The 14326-nt window shown below is 42.2% G+C and overlaps 1 protein-coding gene across 1 annotated transcript in view; it reads left to right on the top strand.

Moving 5' to 3' along the window:
* xylt1 (xylosyltransferase I) overlaps window positions 1-14326 on the top strand; it is a 78617-nt gene that overhangs the window by 28039 nt on the left and 36252 nt on the right. The window contains exon 2 of the mRNA XM_086120682.1: window positions 5901-6471. Coding sequence (XP_085976808.1) covers window positions 5901-6471 — 571 coding nt within the window. The remainder of the gene's footprint in view (window positions 1-5900; window positions 6472-14326) is intronic.

Here is a 14326-nt window from a genome sequence, read left to right as displayed (position 1 = left end):
GCAACAGCAGTCGCTCGTGGCAAAATCTGTTGTTTGATATCGTCCGTCATCCAGTTACCACAAAGGCTGTCCTGCGCCAACTTTATTAGACTCCCTTCTTTGATTTTTCTCATGATTACCTGTCCCTGGGAAGTAATATTGAGCCTATTAGCAGAGAGAGTAGGCACTACCTCAGGATCCCTGACAAGTGATCGAAGCCATTCAGTCAGATGATAACAACCATACTGGGTGATATTGTGTCATTCAAGATCAGGGGTCGGCAACCCAAAATGTTGAAAGAGCCATACAGGACAAAAAACAAACAAACAAACAAATATGTCTGGAGACGCAAAAAAATAAAAGCCTTCTATAAAACTTACAATGAAGGTAACACATGCTGTATGTATGTAGGAGACTGGACTGCCTCAGAATTGTTTATGTTCTTCATTCCTTTGTTGTATGTTCACAAACGTCCCCATAGAATTTATTTTGTGACTTCCTCGCTGGAGTTTTTGTTTTGGTGCATTATTTTCGCTTTTCTTAGTGTCAGTGAAGTGATCATGAATTTCTGTTTTTCGGAGGCTGTCTTTGAACGCCTCTTGAGTTGAACGAGAGGAGAAAGAAGGTACGGAGTCGGACGCTGACGTGTCTGTGTTTGTCAAGACTGCTAAAGCATAAATAAAGTGTACGTTTTAAAAAACCAACACCACAGCTTTCCTTTTTCAGAGCTGCAACATGTAGCTATATCTATTTGAGCTATATTAGCCTACAATCCAAATCTTTTTCCATTTTCAAAAAATGTTTATAAAGCTCCAGGGAGCCACTAGAAGTCGCTAAAGAGCCGCATGCGGCTCTGGAGGCGCGTGTTGCCGACCCCCGTTTTCGATAGACGCCAAACATGTATGACAGTGAACATTTCTCTTTTTCTCTCTCTCTCTCTCTCTCACTGTCTCTCTCTCTCGCTCATTCACACACACACACACACACACACACACACACACAAGTCAGCTGCGCTCGCACACACACAGCAGGATAAATTAGCATGCAAACAGGTTGGTTTGTTCAATAGAAAGAGAAGAAACGTGTGACTGTAAACGTGTGGTTTAGTAATCCATCTGTGTAAGCCGCCATGGTGCAGAGGAACAATTTTTTTTCTTTTAATGTAGGAGAAACCGAACCTCGTGAGGCTTACGCAGGCTGGCTTCACTTTTGCCACATGCTTTGGGGATTTTGAGCTCATTGTTGAGTGCAGGTCGTTGGTACACACTCTCCCTGTAAACCTTTGAGGTCATTTGAGGTCGTCCCTTAACTCGATTTCACCTGAATCAAGATTAGGGTGGAGGTTCTTTCAAAGGATAATCTTGACATCAACTCATTTACAATTATTTTCCACACCGCATCAATCTCACTGAAACATTCAGTTGATTCAAGTTTCCTTTCCACAACAGAGCAGAATTTGAATTCAATGAAGTCCATTAAATGGTTCATTTACATTTTAAGCATTATCTACTGCTCTTATTCAGAGCAATGTGCTTGCAGCAACCAGTAGTAAGAACTGTACTGGTCAAGGCTGTGAGTGCATCGTTAAAATGGGTGAAAAGGGAATGGAGAACATCATTTATTTGTTTACCAAGATGGGGGGGAAAATACCCATTGCATCCTCTGATATCAGTTATATTGCCCTTAGGTGTAACCGTGAGAGCGAATGCCTGTCTAGCTATATGTGCTGCCGTTATTAGCAACTCTAAAGATAAGGATGGATGGATGGATGGATGGAAACCAACCTGGTGTAATGCAGAATCACCATTTTTGGAACTCAATCCAAGTTTGTCCAATAGTATTAGAAAACCCGGAGATTGGTTCCACAGTGAGTAAGCAAAACGGTGGGGGAAAACATCGCTCAACTGAAATGTTCAATGTCAATAAAGGAAAGCTGAGTGAACAAAATAGTCTCTGTCCAATCGTGCAAATACTTTGAGTGGGCATAGAAGTACATTTACAAACGTGAATGTTTTTCAGAGTTGTGTGGTATGACAATATAGTCCTAATATAAATAATGAATGAATGAATTCCCATGTTGTTACTTAGGGGTATGGATGTCATCTCTTTACCGCCTTTGTTTTTTGTACATAAAATTCAACAGTAGTTTGTGAATTCAACTTTGCCCTCTGGTCTTTGTGAATGTACACAGCTGGAACTTTGTCTCGTTTTAAATAACATATCCCGAAGTGTGGCAATTGTACCTAAGTAAACTGACCAATTATAAGTGGAATTGATATGGCAATAATAGATGTTCCTTTTCGATGTATTCTGCATGTACACAAACACAAAAGGTCCCTTTTGACTTTCTTAGTCCAGGGTACATAAGAGGCCTCCGCACATACCAAATGCAGACTGTTGATTCTGAGCTGCCGCTAATCATATATTTGCACATACTTACATGTGACCGGCAATCCCCCACCTTTAGCTTTGACACAATTTTGATTGGAGGGGAACAGAAGAAAAACAGAAGTAGCATAAACACAGGTAATATTCACTGCTTGTTGCCAGAAGGCAGGATTCAGTAAACCACGGGGTTTTCGCTTTCATCATAGAATGTCTCCCTGATTCCACTTCATGCTTTGCAGTATTTCAGTCATTTTATAAGGTTTAACATGTGAAAGCTAACATCAAAATGCTAAATAATGGGATCTCATTTCCCCGAGCCGATAACAAGTAGGCTTTTTTTCCCCTCTTTTTGTCAATTCTCTACGCGCTGTCTTGCGGCGGAAGAACAGCTGTGAACCGAGCGTGTTTGTGTATCAAACTCCGGTGTCATACAAGACTCCGCATCTTGCTCAGAGATTAACTCCAGGTAATTAATCTGAGCTCGTTAGCCATATGGCAAGCACGTTCAGGCCAGAGCGCAGCCGAGGTGATCCAACTCCCGTGTACTCGCTAATATGCGTGGCATGGCCAAATGTATTTCCTAATGAACTTCACAATACGTTTATGCCTCGTGCGGTTGTCTGCACGGCTGCTTGTGTCACCATTGTGCCGGCACACGTGACGTGGCAATGTCTGAAAGGAAGCTTGCTGGGAGGGTGAGGTTTAAACTGATGTGCCTCTCCCTTGCTGTTTCTGGAAGTAAAGGACGGCATTCAGGAGGAGGGGAAAAGGCAGTGCAGATTCTTTCCTTCCTTAGAGCGAGGGATGATTCGAGGGCCAGGGGAGGAGAAAGACAGGTGTGGGGAGGAAGATAAGTTCTTTTCCCTTAGCCACACAGGAGATTGGGTGAACCAAAAAGGGAAAAGAAAGAAAAAGGACAGGTGAAATATTTTCCCCTGAGGCAGAGGAAATGAGGAAAAGTCAGAACTACCAGCCAGCTCTGTATGTGAGGAAAGGCCTAAACCATTCCCAGAGGGGAGGCTGGAACACCCTCCCTTTCTCTGAATGTGCCCACCAGTGATGGATAATATTAATGTTTACCTCCTTTGCTATTTTCTCGCTCCTCCGTGTTGTTTGTGTGAACACTGGAAAGGATGCCAGGCAGTTCTTAGTTGGCCTTCCAATATGTTCACCAAGTTAAAAACAATAAAAATAATAATCCTGTAGCAATCCATCCTTGCCCCACGCCCACAGCCCCATCACCAGTCCAATGAGTAATTCTTTGCCCCACAGTTTCCGATTTACAGCACGAGATTAAAAAGCAATGTTGCCAACAAAGTCCTGAAGAGGAAGGTAAGGAGGAAGGGTCGACAAAACATCGTGTGGAGGTTCGTTCATCCAGAGAAATTTCCCTTTTGTTCAATTTCCAACATACTTGAGGCTGGTTTTATCTGATCCATGTCAATTCATTTGCAACAAGAGACGATCCCATGATGGAAAAAAAAACTCTAAACAGTTCATCACATTTTTCCACTACTTATCATGTTCCGTGTCACGGGTGAGCTGAAGCCTATCCCAGCTAACTTTGGCGCAGAGTTCAGTTGCAATGGGCACACTGCAGTCAATCACATGGCACGCAATCCCATTCACGTTCACACCTTGTTTCACTATTTCAAGTAGCACAGAAGCCAAAACATGCAGAAAGGACAGAGCTAAGAGCTACTTTGTAAGGGCGGAGGTACTAACCACATGCTCCACACTAGCAGATCACATCAGTCTATATATATATATATATATATATATATATATGTATGTATGTATGTATCTATGTATGTATGTATAGGTTGATTTATTGTGCCAAATTACCAAACCTATTTCTTCTAGGGAAGGAACCGTCTCTCACATCTCCTTTGTACCAAGGTATTTAAAAGTGACACGAGATAGCTAAAGGGCTACATTTATAAGGTGTAAGCAGATGCTCCATGAGGGATTACCAGCGTCTGTCACACAACATGATAATTTGAACTGGAATAGTGAAAGAAAGTAAAGGCCCGCATTGGTTATGGGGGCAACTGGGGAGGCGAAAATAATGGTTGTGACAGGAAGACGAGAGACAGAGCTGAAATAATACTGGATAGAGGGAAAAAAGGTGTGACATGGAAAAAGGCACGCCGAGCAGAGGGAAAGAGAGGTAAAGAAGGGGAGCGGAGGGGATGGATTGTGATTGGTGTGGAAGGAGTGGGACCATGATTTCTTTCTTTCTTACTTTCTTTGTCTTTCTCTCCCCCCCACCCTCCCAAAAATGAACAAAATGTCACATTTATTTATATGTACAATTCCGTGCTGTTCCGCTTTAGGATTCTTTGCCCTTTTGTGTGGACTGTTCTCATTGTTTCACTATGTGAGTGAGAAAGTGTGTCAGCTGCTTGCATAGATGAAAGGTTGATGACAAAGAGTCTGGTTGCAGGGCAGAAGCCAGAGAAAGACAGCGTTCATAGGAGAAAGATACACTCTTTCCAAACGGAGCTGCTAGCTCAAAAAGCAGCTAATTCCCTTCCTTTGTGTTTCACCTCCCCTGGTTCCCTTCTGTCGTACATAACTGCGTTCTCCCCCACCTCTTTTGGCGCCTCTTTTCCATGTCTTGTAAATGCTGAAGCACATCAGGGAGCCTTGTTGTTGTGAGGTCTATCTTCCCCCAGCTGCTGTTTTCTGTTCCACCTTCTATACTTCCCTATTTTCTCCCCCCGCCTTTTCCCCATGTGTCTAGCAAGGTGTGCAACATTGACGTGGCAGTAAGGCAGCTTCCTTTATGTGCCGTCCGATGCGTGGCAACACATTTTGCTGCAACAGGCCAACGCTTCCTGGGAGAGCAACTCAACCCTTGTGTCAGCGCTCTTTCGCCTCGTGATCCCCACTTTTGCTCATTACACTTATTTGTTCTTTGTGCACTCTCCACTGCCGCCGCCCCCCCCTCCCACCCCTCCTCTTTCAAATTGTTCTGCTTCAAAGATAAATTGTTGGTTCAGTCACACACGCGCACACAATCTCATATGACACAGGCTTCCCTGTCACATGCCACACTACAGTTTCTTCTTATTCGGTGGCTCCAAGTGAAAAGAATTGTACACATGCACGCACGCGCACGCTCAAGCATTAACACCCACACAAACTCACAGTCATACTCTGGCCCTTTATCCCCTTTGGGTAATCTGTTTACGGTGAACTGGGGCCGTTTGCGGGAGAATTTAATTGAAACCGGGCTAATCTGATGATGGCACGGAGCAACAGAGCCCTCATAGCCCTGCGTCACCTCCAGTCAAGTTGCACCTTGTAGTCCGCCCACTCAATACCTCAATACTTAATTTAATGCCACACAGTTCAGTGCATTTTTGCTCACTCAAATCATGCCACATTGATTGTTAAAGCACAGTATGATATGCACCGTGTTCACTCGCTTCTGATCTTGTGTCTTTCTTACTAATGTGGCTCCCCTTTTAGCATCCCTCACCACTGAACAAGCATTTGTTTCTTTCTCGCCTCTCCATTCTTTCCAGGGCGGCTACTACTCCCATCGACCGAAGGAGAAAAGCAGAGTGGACAGCAACAATGAGAACTCTGTACCAAAAGACTTTGATAACATAGACAACAGTAACTTTGGTGCACGCTCGCAGCCGCATCGGCAAACCGTCGGGGCCACCGGCAGGAGGCAGCAGCGAGAGCATCTGCAGGAGAAAGGTCCCGGCCAGCAGCACGTCTGGCGTGACAACTCCCCCGGCCTGGTTCGCAGCTCCAATGAAGTGCTGCCTTTAAGCCACCAGCCGCTGGCGGTCGCCAACAACTCGCGCCCTGGTGGTCAAGGTGTGGCTGCAGGAGGGCCGCGGCATCGTGCCTCACACCAGGCCCAGCACCGGCATCAGCACCCTCACAAAAGGCAGGCGACTGCAGCGACCCTGGAGGTGACCTACGACCAACCACCCAAATGTGAAATCAGTGGGAAGGAAGCCATCTCAGCTCTGTCCAGGGCCAAAAGCAAGGACTGCCGGCAGCAGATTGCTGAAGTCTACTGCAGACACAAGGAGGGCCAGTTAATGCCAGAGAAGGTCACACGCTACTGCCCCTTAGAAGGTGACTTCAGGAAAAATATTCATATTTTGTGGTTGTCATTTTTTTGTGTGAATATATGCAGTATACACCCACACTGAGACACACATACAGACTGTATTCTGACTAGGGTGATAATACTCTTGGATTTTTCGTGATAGTTATTTTGATTTTGTTTTGAATTGTTTTTTTTTAAATTCAATTACCTTTAATTTGTTTTTAAATTGCAAGGTTATTCATTTAAAGTGGCAGCGGGGGTGGGGGGGATGCTTCATTTTCGTTTAGGTTTTATTGATTTTATTTATTCATTTATTTATATATATATATATATGGAACATTTGGCGAGGGCAATATTTACCACAAAGGTTCACCACGTACTGTGTTAAGTATAGTAAGCTACGATACTCAAAGCAACAGTTTGACCTTCCTTCTTAGGTGGCTACGGATATACAGCAATACCTTTTAATAGCAATACTTTTCATAAACTGCAACATCCTTTATGTATGTTTCAGATTAATTGAAAAAATCCTGGATTATTGCGAAATAATTGATGCCCCATGAAAGCCAGCAATAATTGTGTGTGTGCGCGTGTGTGTGTGTGTGTGTCTAATTGGATTTGCAGAAAAATGGGGACATTGTTTGTATTCTCTCCAAATTGTTTCCAATTGTCATGTGTTTGTTTTTTTCAAACTGGCTGTGAATCAAAGTTGTTCCTTTCTTTTTCAAACCAGAAAACAGCCAAACATTCACACTTGTTTTTTTTTTTTCACCTCTCCGGAGGTGGAGCCTGGCAACAATATGAGAGGACCACAACAAACCGGTGACAAACAGAGAACAGCCTAGGTAGCATTTTGTAATGTTTTCCACCAGTAGCAGCTGTCAGAACAGCTTCACTGGACCTTGGCATATATTCTGTTAGTCTCTGTAAGTCTGCTGGAGGCATGAACACCATTCGCTGACAAAAATTTATTATCTGCTGTTTTGATGATGGTGGGCAACGCTGTCTTCAATCCAAAATCACTCCAACATGCTCCCTCTGGGCCGGACCTGGGCAAAGTACAGCCCGTGGGCCACATCGCATTCTTTATCAAGTCCAAATAAATCGTAAAATATGTGGCGCTTGGATTTTTAAAGTTGTACTTTTATTTTGCTGTGTATGTCTGTGGGCGGTACCACTGAGCAAGAGCAACGACCGGAGTCATCAGAGTTGCCGAATTTACAACAATGTCGCAGTATGTAGCGTCGGTAGACTTTTTCCACTCTTCCTGCATCTATTTTTCAAACAAACGACTGGCGACAATGCCACATGTGTTCCTCATGTTGGCAACATTCCTGCACGGTGCAGGGAAGAGGGCCAGGGGAATTAACCCGTGATAATCATTTGGGAGTCTTGACTAGGAATGGTTAATAGGATTTAGCACACTTCAGATTGTAGGAAAATTGATTTACATTTTTTGTGAATGTTGCTTGAATCGTGATACAAGAAAATGTTCATAGAATGTTTATGATTGCTTACAATTTGATCATTTTTATTTCCTAATTGTAATGACTTACACCATATTCACACAACTAGCAGGTTATTTAAATTTAAATGCAATTTAAGTTAATTTTGGGGAATTTTCATATGAAAGAAGAGCCTTGACCATAATCGCACAAAACTTGATTTGGGATGAAAAACATTTCATTTATAAATCTCATCGCACTTGAATTGTGACTTTGTACCCTTGAAACATAAAGAAATATTAGCTTCCTTAGTCTGCAACAACCTACCTGAATAATACTTCCAAACATCCAGGCTTCGATATGGCTGACAGCTCAGTCGACTGTACACACGAGCTGCATCTATATTCTCTCGTCCTTTTGCATCTCGCTCTGTCTCTTGCCATTCGTTGGGGACAGGTACAGGATTTTTTTTTCTCTCCCGGAGCTAAAGTGGATGGGGGTTGAACGAGACATAGGGGAGTTGAGAAACAAATTAATCAAGCTATTTTAGATCCTCCTGAGGATAAGCGGTTTGGATAATGGATGGATGGATGACTATCACCGCTTAGCCCCGCTGTAGCGCCATCCCTGTCATTCGTGTTGTCTCTCCACCTAAACATTCCTCCACTGGATGCATGGAGAGGAGGTGTATTGATGCTCGTCGCTCTCAATCGCCACAACTTTCTTGTATGAGTGGCCATTCTCAAGTGAGGAGGAAACATGAGCCGTTGTATTTACACAGATGGTGTTGGAATGAGCACAACATGTCAGCAGGCACTTGCTGTCCTTCGAGAACAAAAGAAGGCACAGGGACATTGCAACTTTTGTCCACTCTCCTACCAGCAATGGTGTCATGTCTCCATCTCACAGCAACTCACCACCCCATTCAAATTACCGGTTGATCAAAGACACCAAGAAATGGAAACGGCCTTTCCCCGGGTTGCTGGCCTGATAACAACGCCGCAGCTAAATTAAACCATTTGTCTGTCTTACTGTCCTTCTGCCTGCCTGCTCACCGCCAATTTGTTCTCGCTTGCTCTTCCCTCCTGTATTCCCATCCCAATTCAAGTCCTAACCTTGTTAGCACAAAATTGTCCAATTTGATTTGATCAGTGTAGCGTCCTTGAGGCATTGACTGGATTAGGAATTGTGTTAGAACTGATATTTGCATCATTGAATGCTGGAGGAACATGGTCAATCTCTTTGTCAACCATATGCTAGCTTGGCTAGTGATGATAGGTTTGGCTTGTGATGCTCCAGGGCTTGGCAGGGCATTTGTACAGTAGCAATAGTGGGAACTTTTGCTCATGATGGTGATCTTATCTTTTGAATCAGCTGTGTTGGAACAGGCTAACATATAAAACAGGGTGGATCGGGGCTCACGAGGATCAGACCTGGAGACCCCTAGTGTGGGCATTTCTTGGCAATTAACTGCTACAAGGCAGGTCCATGGGACATCTACACAATTCTCATCTTTTTGGCTCCAGGCACCACCACAGTGGATTTGAAATGAAACAGACAAGATTTGCGTCAACGCATTTTGGCATCCTGAAATGTTTAATGAATGGAACAAAGTGTGCATCTGCGGTCCACGTGTTGTACGCCTGATGTGAAAAGACTAAATAGACGGTGACTTTTATCCACAATGTCTAATACAGTTCCTGTGTTGGTGGGAGCAATAAAACTTTAGCACTTTCATAAATGCGACCAAATTCAATTGTCACTCATACACGCTGAAAAACAGGGCACATCTGCGACCATTCTGGTGTCTTGAGCCCTGCCGAAACTCAGAATTCATCTTGCTGCTTTTGTCAGAAGTCACATCATCAATAAATACAAGGGAATCAGTTCCAATTGGCTGCCAGTCTTGCCCATGCCATTGCACGACCACAACCATGTTTCACTGTTTCGGTAGTGTAGGATAAAGACAAAACCATTTGTACTGCAAAGGCCAGCTCGAGTTAGTATGTAACTACTTTTACCTGAATGCACAATGTTGCTTGCATAGCAAGCGTGCAGCGTGGATGTGATTCTGCAAGCCCTGAGCTTTAAGCTGTTTGATGACACCCCAGTTGGCATTAACTATAAAACAGATCACAAAACAATTTCACACATTGTGTATATTCAAATATAAAAAATAACATTCTTTGTTTTTATAACATTGCTAATGCTAAATTCAATGGAGGATCCCATTGAAATACCAATGGGAAATTACATTGACTTTGGGAGTGATCTCAATCAAAATAATCATGATTATTATTTTTCCATAATTGTCCATCCCTAGTACAACACAATGCAAAAATCTTGGACCATAACAAACTACTTTTATGACTTTTTCTCACAGTAGTCATTTTGACAAAAACAAAACAAAACAAAAATCAGTGCATTACGCCAAACATTACATGGACCAAGAAAGGACTAAGAATCCATTACATTTTGATGAAAGTCTGCATAAAAGTGTGGATATAAAAATATATGTTCATTATTTGACTAACTGGCATCAATGGAACCATCCAACCCCCAGACTCGTAATGGCAACCCCATCTGTATGTCATCCTCCAGCGACCAGGAAGTAATATGCATACTAATAAAGCAACTGGACAAAAGAGGATTTTTATTCTTTAATTCAGCAGGTGGGCCTCGATGGCAGTCTCTATTCTATTAAGTGACAACAACAAAAAATAATGATAAGAAGAAGAATTTCATTGGTGCTAGAATTTTGCGGAGCGCTGTATTTGTACACCGCCCGAGTGTTAAAGTACAGAGTCCACTAAAGTAATACATACCATTTTCACAGCATGGACAAACAAATTCCAAGCTCCTGTCTTTTCACTTTTATCCAGATCAGTTGCATTTTGGTAACGTTATGCACTCTACTTCATTTGTAATTATAAATTACCATTACAACATACTTTTGCACTGTAAATCGTGTTCTTTTTAGTGTCCAAATACAACAAAGAGTGGTAGCATAAGCCCTGAAAATACATACTCAATAAGTATGTATTTTGTTTATTTATTATTTTTTATTTTTTCAAAAGACATCGATGTCTCATCTCGTAAATTGATGAATTTACATAGAGTGGGAGATTTACTCTTATTTTATTTCTACCTCAAATGAGCATTTAAAACTGATGTTATGCAAGATAAGACAAGAGAAGGGCGAAAGCAGATAAGGGAGCTATACTTAAAAGGATTTATGCAGACAGGAAGAATGATGAAGACTCTCCAGCTCAAGAGGAGAGATCCCCCCCCCCCCCCGTCCTGTCAATTTTGTGGTGGGTCAAAATGAGTCAACGGTGAAATCATAAATGCCTCACAAAAGTGATCGCTCAAATGAAGTTCACACACTGACTGTAGCAGTGCTCATTAGTTCAGCTCTCTCATATGGCACACATTCAGTATCCTTTGTGAAACAACTGGCCCAATTATCCATGTGTAAAACAAACCAGTGAACCTTCTTAGCCGGCCAGTAATTAGCATTCAGTCTAAGACAAAGTGCAAATATTTCCCCTTTGGGATCTCTGAAGTAGAGTGAAGTGCAACAAACAAGTAACATCGAGTGTCAGGACGTAATGATAGTTGTAATCAGGTTGTTAACCCAAATTGTCTTTGGACAATGCCCTGCCGGACCTTAAATTTAGATTGCGTCTGTTAAATAGTGGGGGTGAAGGCTGCTTATACCAGTCTGATACTTGGCTGTTAAATCAGAGTAATTACAGGGCCCGAGGGGCCAGACACTGTGTTGAGTCAGGATGGACATTTTGGGAAATATGACCTCTACGGAATACACAGCTTCTCTAGTCCTTCTTCGTCTTGACTATAGACAGGCTCGAGGGAACCAGAGCCCTGAATTACAGTCATTAATCTCCTTAAGACATGACATTGTAAACAAACATGTCATAACAGCCTGTTGTGTGCATTTGTTTTCATGACAAACAAGTCAATCATTGTCCATTATACACTTTCGAGATTGTCAGCTCAAAACCTCAACGAGTTTGCAAGGGAAGGTTTAAAGGCGCAACGGGAAGTAATGTGAGGCTGCCACTAACACTACAGATGTGTTTGATAGTGAGTTGACAGGCTGTGGCATTTGCTTTCATGATTTTGTCGTTTCTGTAAAATACAAGTTGACTTCCAAGGCTTTTGTTTTCAATGTATTAATTGTCCCCCGAAATATTATAATATATATTTGGCCCCCGAAATAGTTTTTATTTTGTCTGATAAGCTGATTAGCCTTACTCTTCATGTTGACATTTTTAACGAAACCTCTGGAAAGAAAGAAAAAAATGCACTGTGTACATTCTCATTTTAAACTTAGTTGATGTCTAACACCAAGTGACCGTCACCGGTAACAAAGAAGTGAATTAAGAGTTATAATACGCTTCACACTTACACCACCACTTAAAGTGTTCCACAGCACCCTTGTTGGATAGTATTTCTATTAATTTCACAGAGCTACCAAATGTTAGGGATTGTCTGTTACGAAATCATTGAACGCCAACTCTTTACAGCTGGGACGCTGATTGTAGTTAAAAAACAATCCGGGCTCCAACAGTAGCGGGCCAGCAAGACGCTGACTTGTAGACATGAATGAATGCGATGAAATTAACTCTACATTGTAAAAAAGAAAGAAAAAATAACTTCTTTTCATATTGAAGAATGCTTGGTGCACCCTCTTTTGCACTGTGCCAGTTCCCTGCGAGCTACGGCTGGCTAGCTGGCGAAACAATCCAGCGCAGCAAATTCACATTGCCTCTGGTGTCAACACAGCACAAGTCTCGAATCATTGCATCCGTGGCAATGAATCAGCAAAATGTTTCAAGCAAACAAAGAAAAATCGACATGATATATATTTTTACATACAGTATTTGTGTAGTCTCTTCTGTATTGTGGCTGGTTAAGATCATTTTTATACCATTCGCCGCATCACCAAAAATGAATTGAAATGGGGAGTGGCGTGATTTCCCTTATTCGCCACTCAAGCGAAGGGCCGATCTGTCCGTCAAAATTGCCCTGGCAAACTCCACGGCAAAATTCACGGGTACAAAGTACAAATGCCAAATACTCCAATCCCACTATTTTCTTTGCGACCAGTTATGCATATGATAGTTTACAGTATTATCACAACATTGCTTGCCAGATAAATGTAAGGGAAAAAAACCCCAAAAAACAAACAAGTGGCAGCGTAGCGAAGGTTAGCAAGCTTGCCACTTTTCCTTGACCCTGAGTAGAAAAATGCACAACTATTTTGTTGGTTTCTGTACTAAATACCAATGTCAACAACGTCACGCAAAACAACTATGAACCCCCAGCCCATGTCAAGAAAACAGAGCTTCATCAGTGACTATGACACAACAAAACGGGAGATCGGTCATCATATCAAGTCCCACTGATTGTGTAAATGCCCCTGGCATCGGCACTTTGATTTGTAGTGTGTGAAGAAGGATAATCAAACTCTTTCATGAGAGGCAAGTCGGCCACCGTCGCTGAGGGACAATTTTCCAAAACACAAAAAAAGTGTGACTGTGCGTGTGAATGCTCGTTTGTCTATGTGCGCCCTGCGATTGGCTTGCGACCAGTTGAGGGTGTACCTCGTCTGCTGCCCGAAAACAACTGGGATGGGCTCCAGTGAGCCCACCACCCTGGTGAGGATAAAGCGCTTTAGTTCAACATCGTTTCACCAGCAATTGTGGATACAGGAAATAGAAAAATGCCTACAAGAGGAGACATTTGTACACACATTAGATTGCACTAAATAGAAACCACAATTTTGTCCATGCTTCAACTTTCTATTCCAATCGATTAACAATGCTACTTGTTTCTTGGGAAAATAGAGTGCCGGGTTTAAATGTTGACTTTTGAGATCTGGTGACACTTGCTTTGTTTACTACAGTTGAAAACAGAATTGGTAGAGGCTAATTCAATCCAATGATGCAGATATATTTGATGAGGGCACCCTTCAATCTCATATCCTTTGATTCAGCCTGCAACCGTTCGCCCCATTCCAAGGTTGATGCAATAAAGACGTTACAATTACAAATACTGAAGCCATCTTTAACGATTATGGTGATGGAGTAATGATTATGTTGTGCAGTAGGCTATGCATAATTCCTTTTTATCTGATCATATATACAGGGTACACTGCAATAACTGTCCTGCGCTAATGTGCTTGAGAAAATGTGAAAAATATGGACATTTGGACAAATTGTTATTGGAAGTGAATTTCTATAGGTTGCCAGATCTGCTTTGGACAAGAAATTTCATCCATCCACAATAACAAAGCTTATAGCTGAACACCTTTATTTCTGTCTGTACAAGCCATCTGTTACATTTTACCATCATTAACATAAATAAATAAATACATAAATAAAAGATCTGTGATGATAAATGTATGTAT

Source organism: Hippocampus guttulatus, chromosome 9 (genome assembly GCF_054856545.1).
Source record: "Hippocampus guttulatus isolate MCC_2025c chromosome 9, RoL_Hgut_1.0, whole genome shotgun sequence".
In the NCBI taxonomy this organism is placed as follows: domain Eukaryota; kingdom Metazoa; phylum Chordata; class Actinopteri; order Syngnathiformes; family Syngnathidae; genus Hippocampus; species Hippocampus guttulatus.
This window is presented reverse-complemented; position numbering and strand designations above follow the sequence as displayed.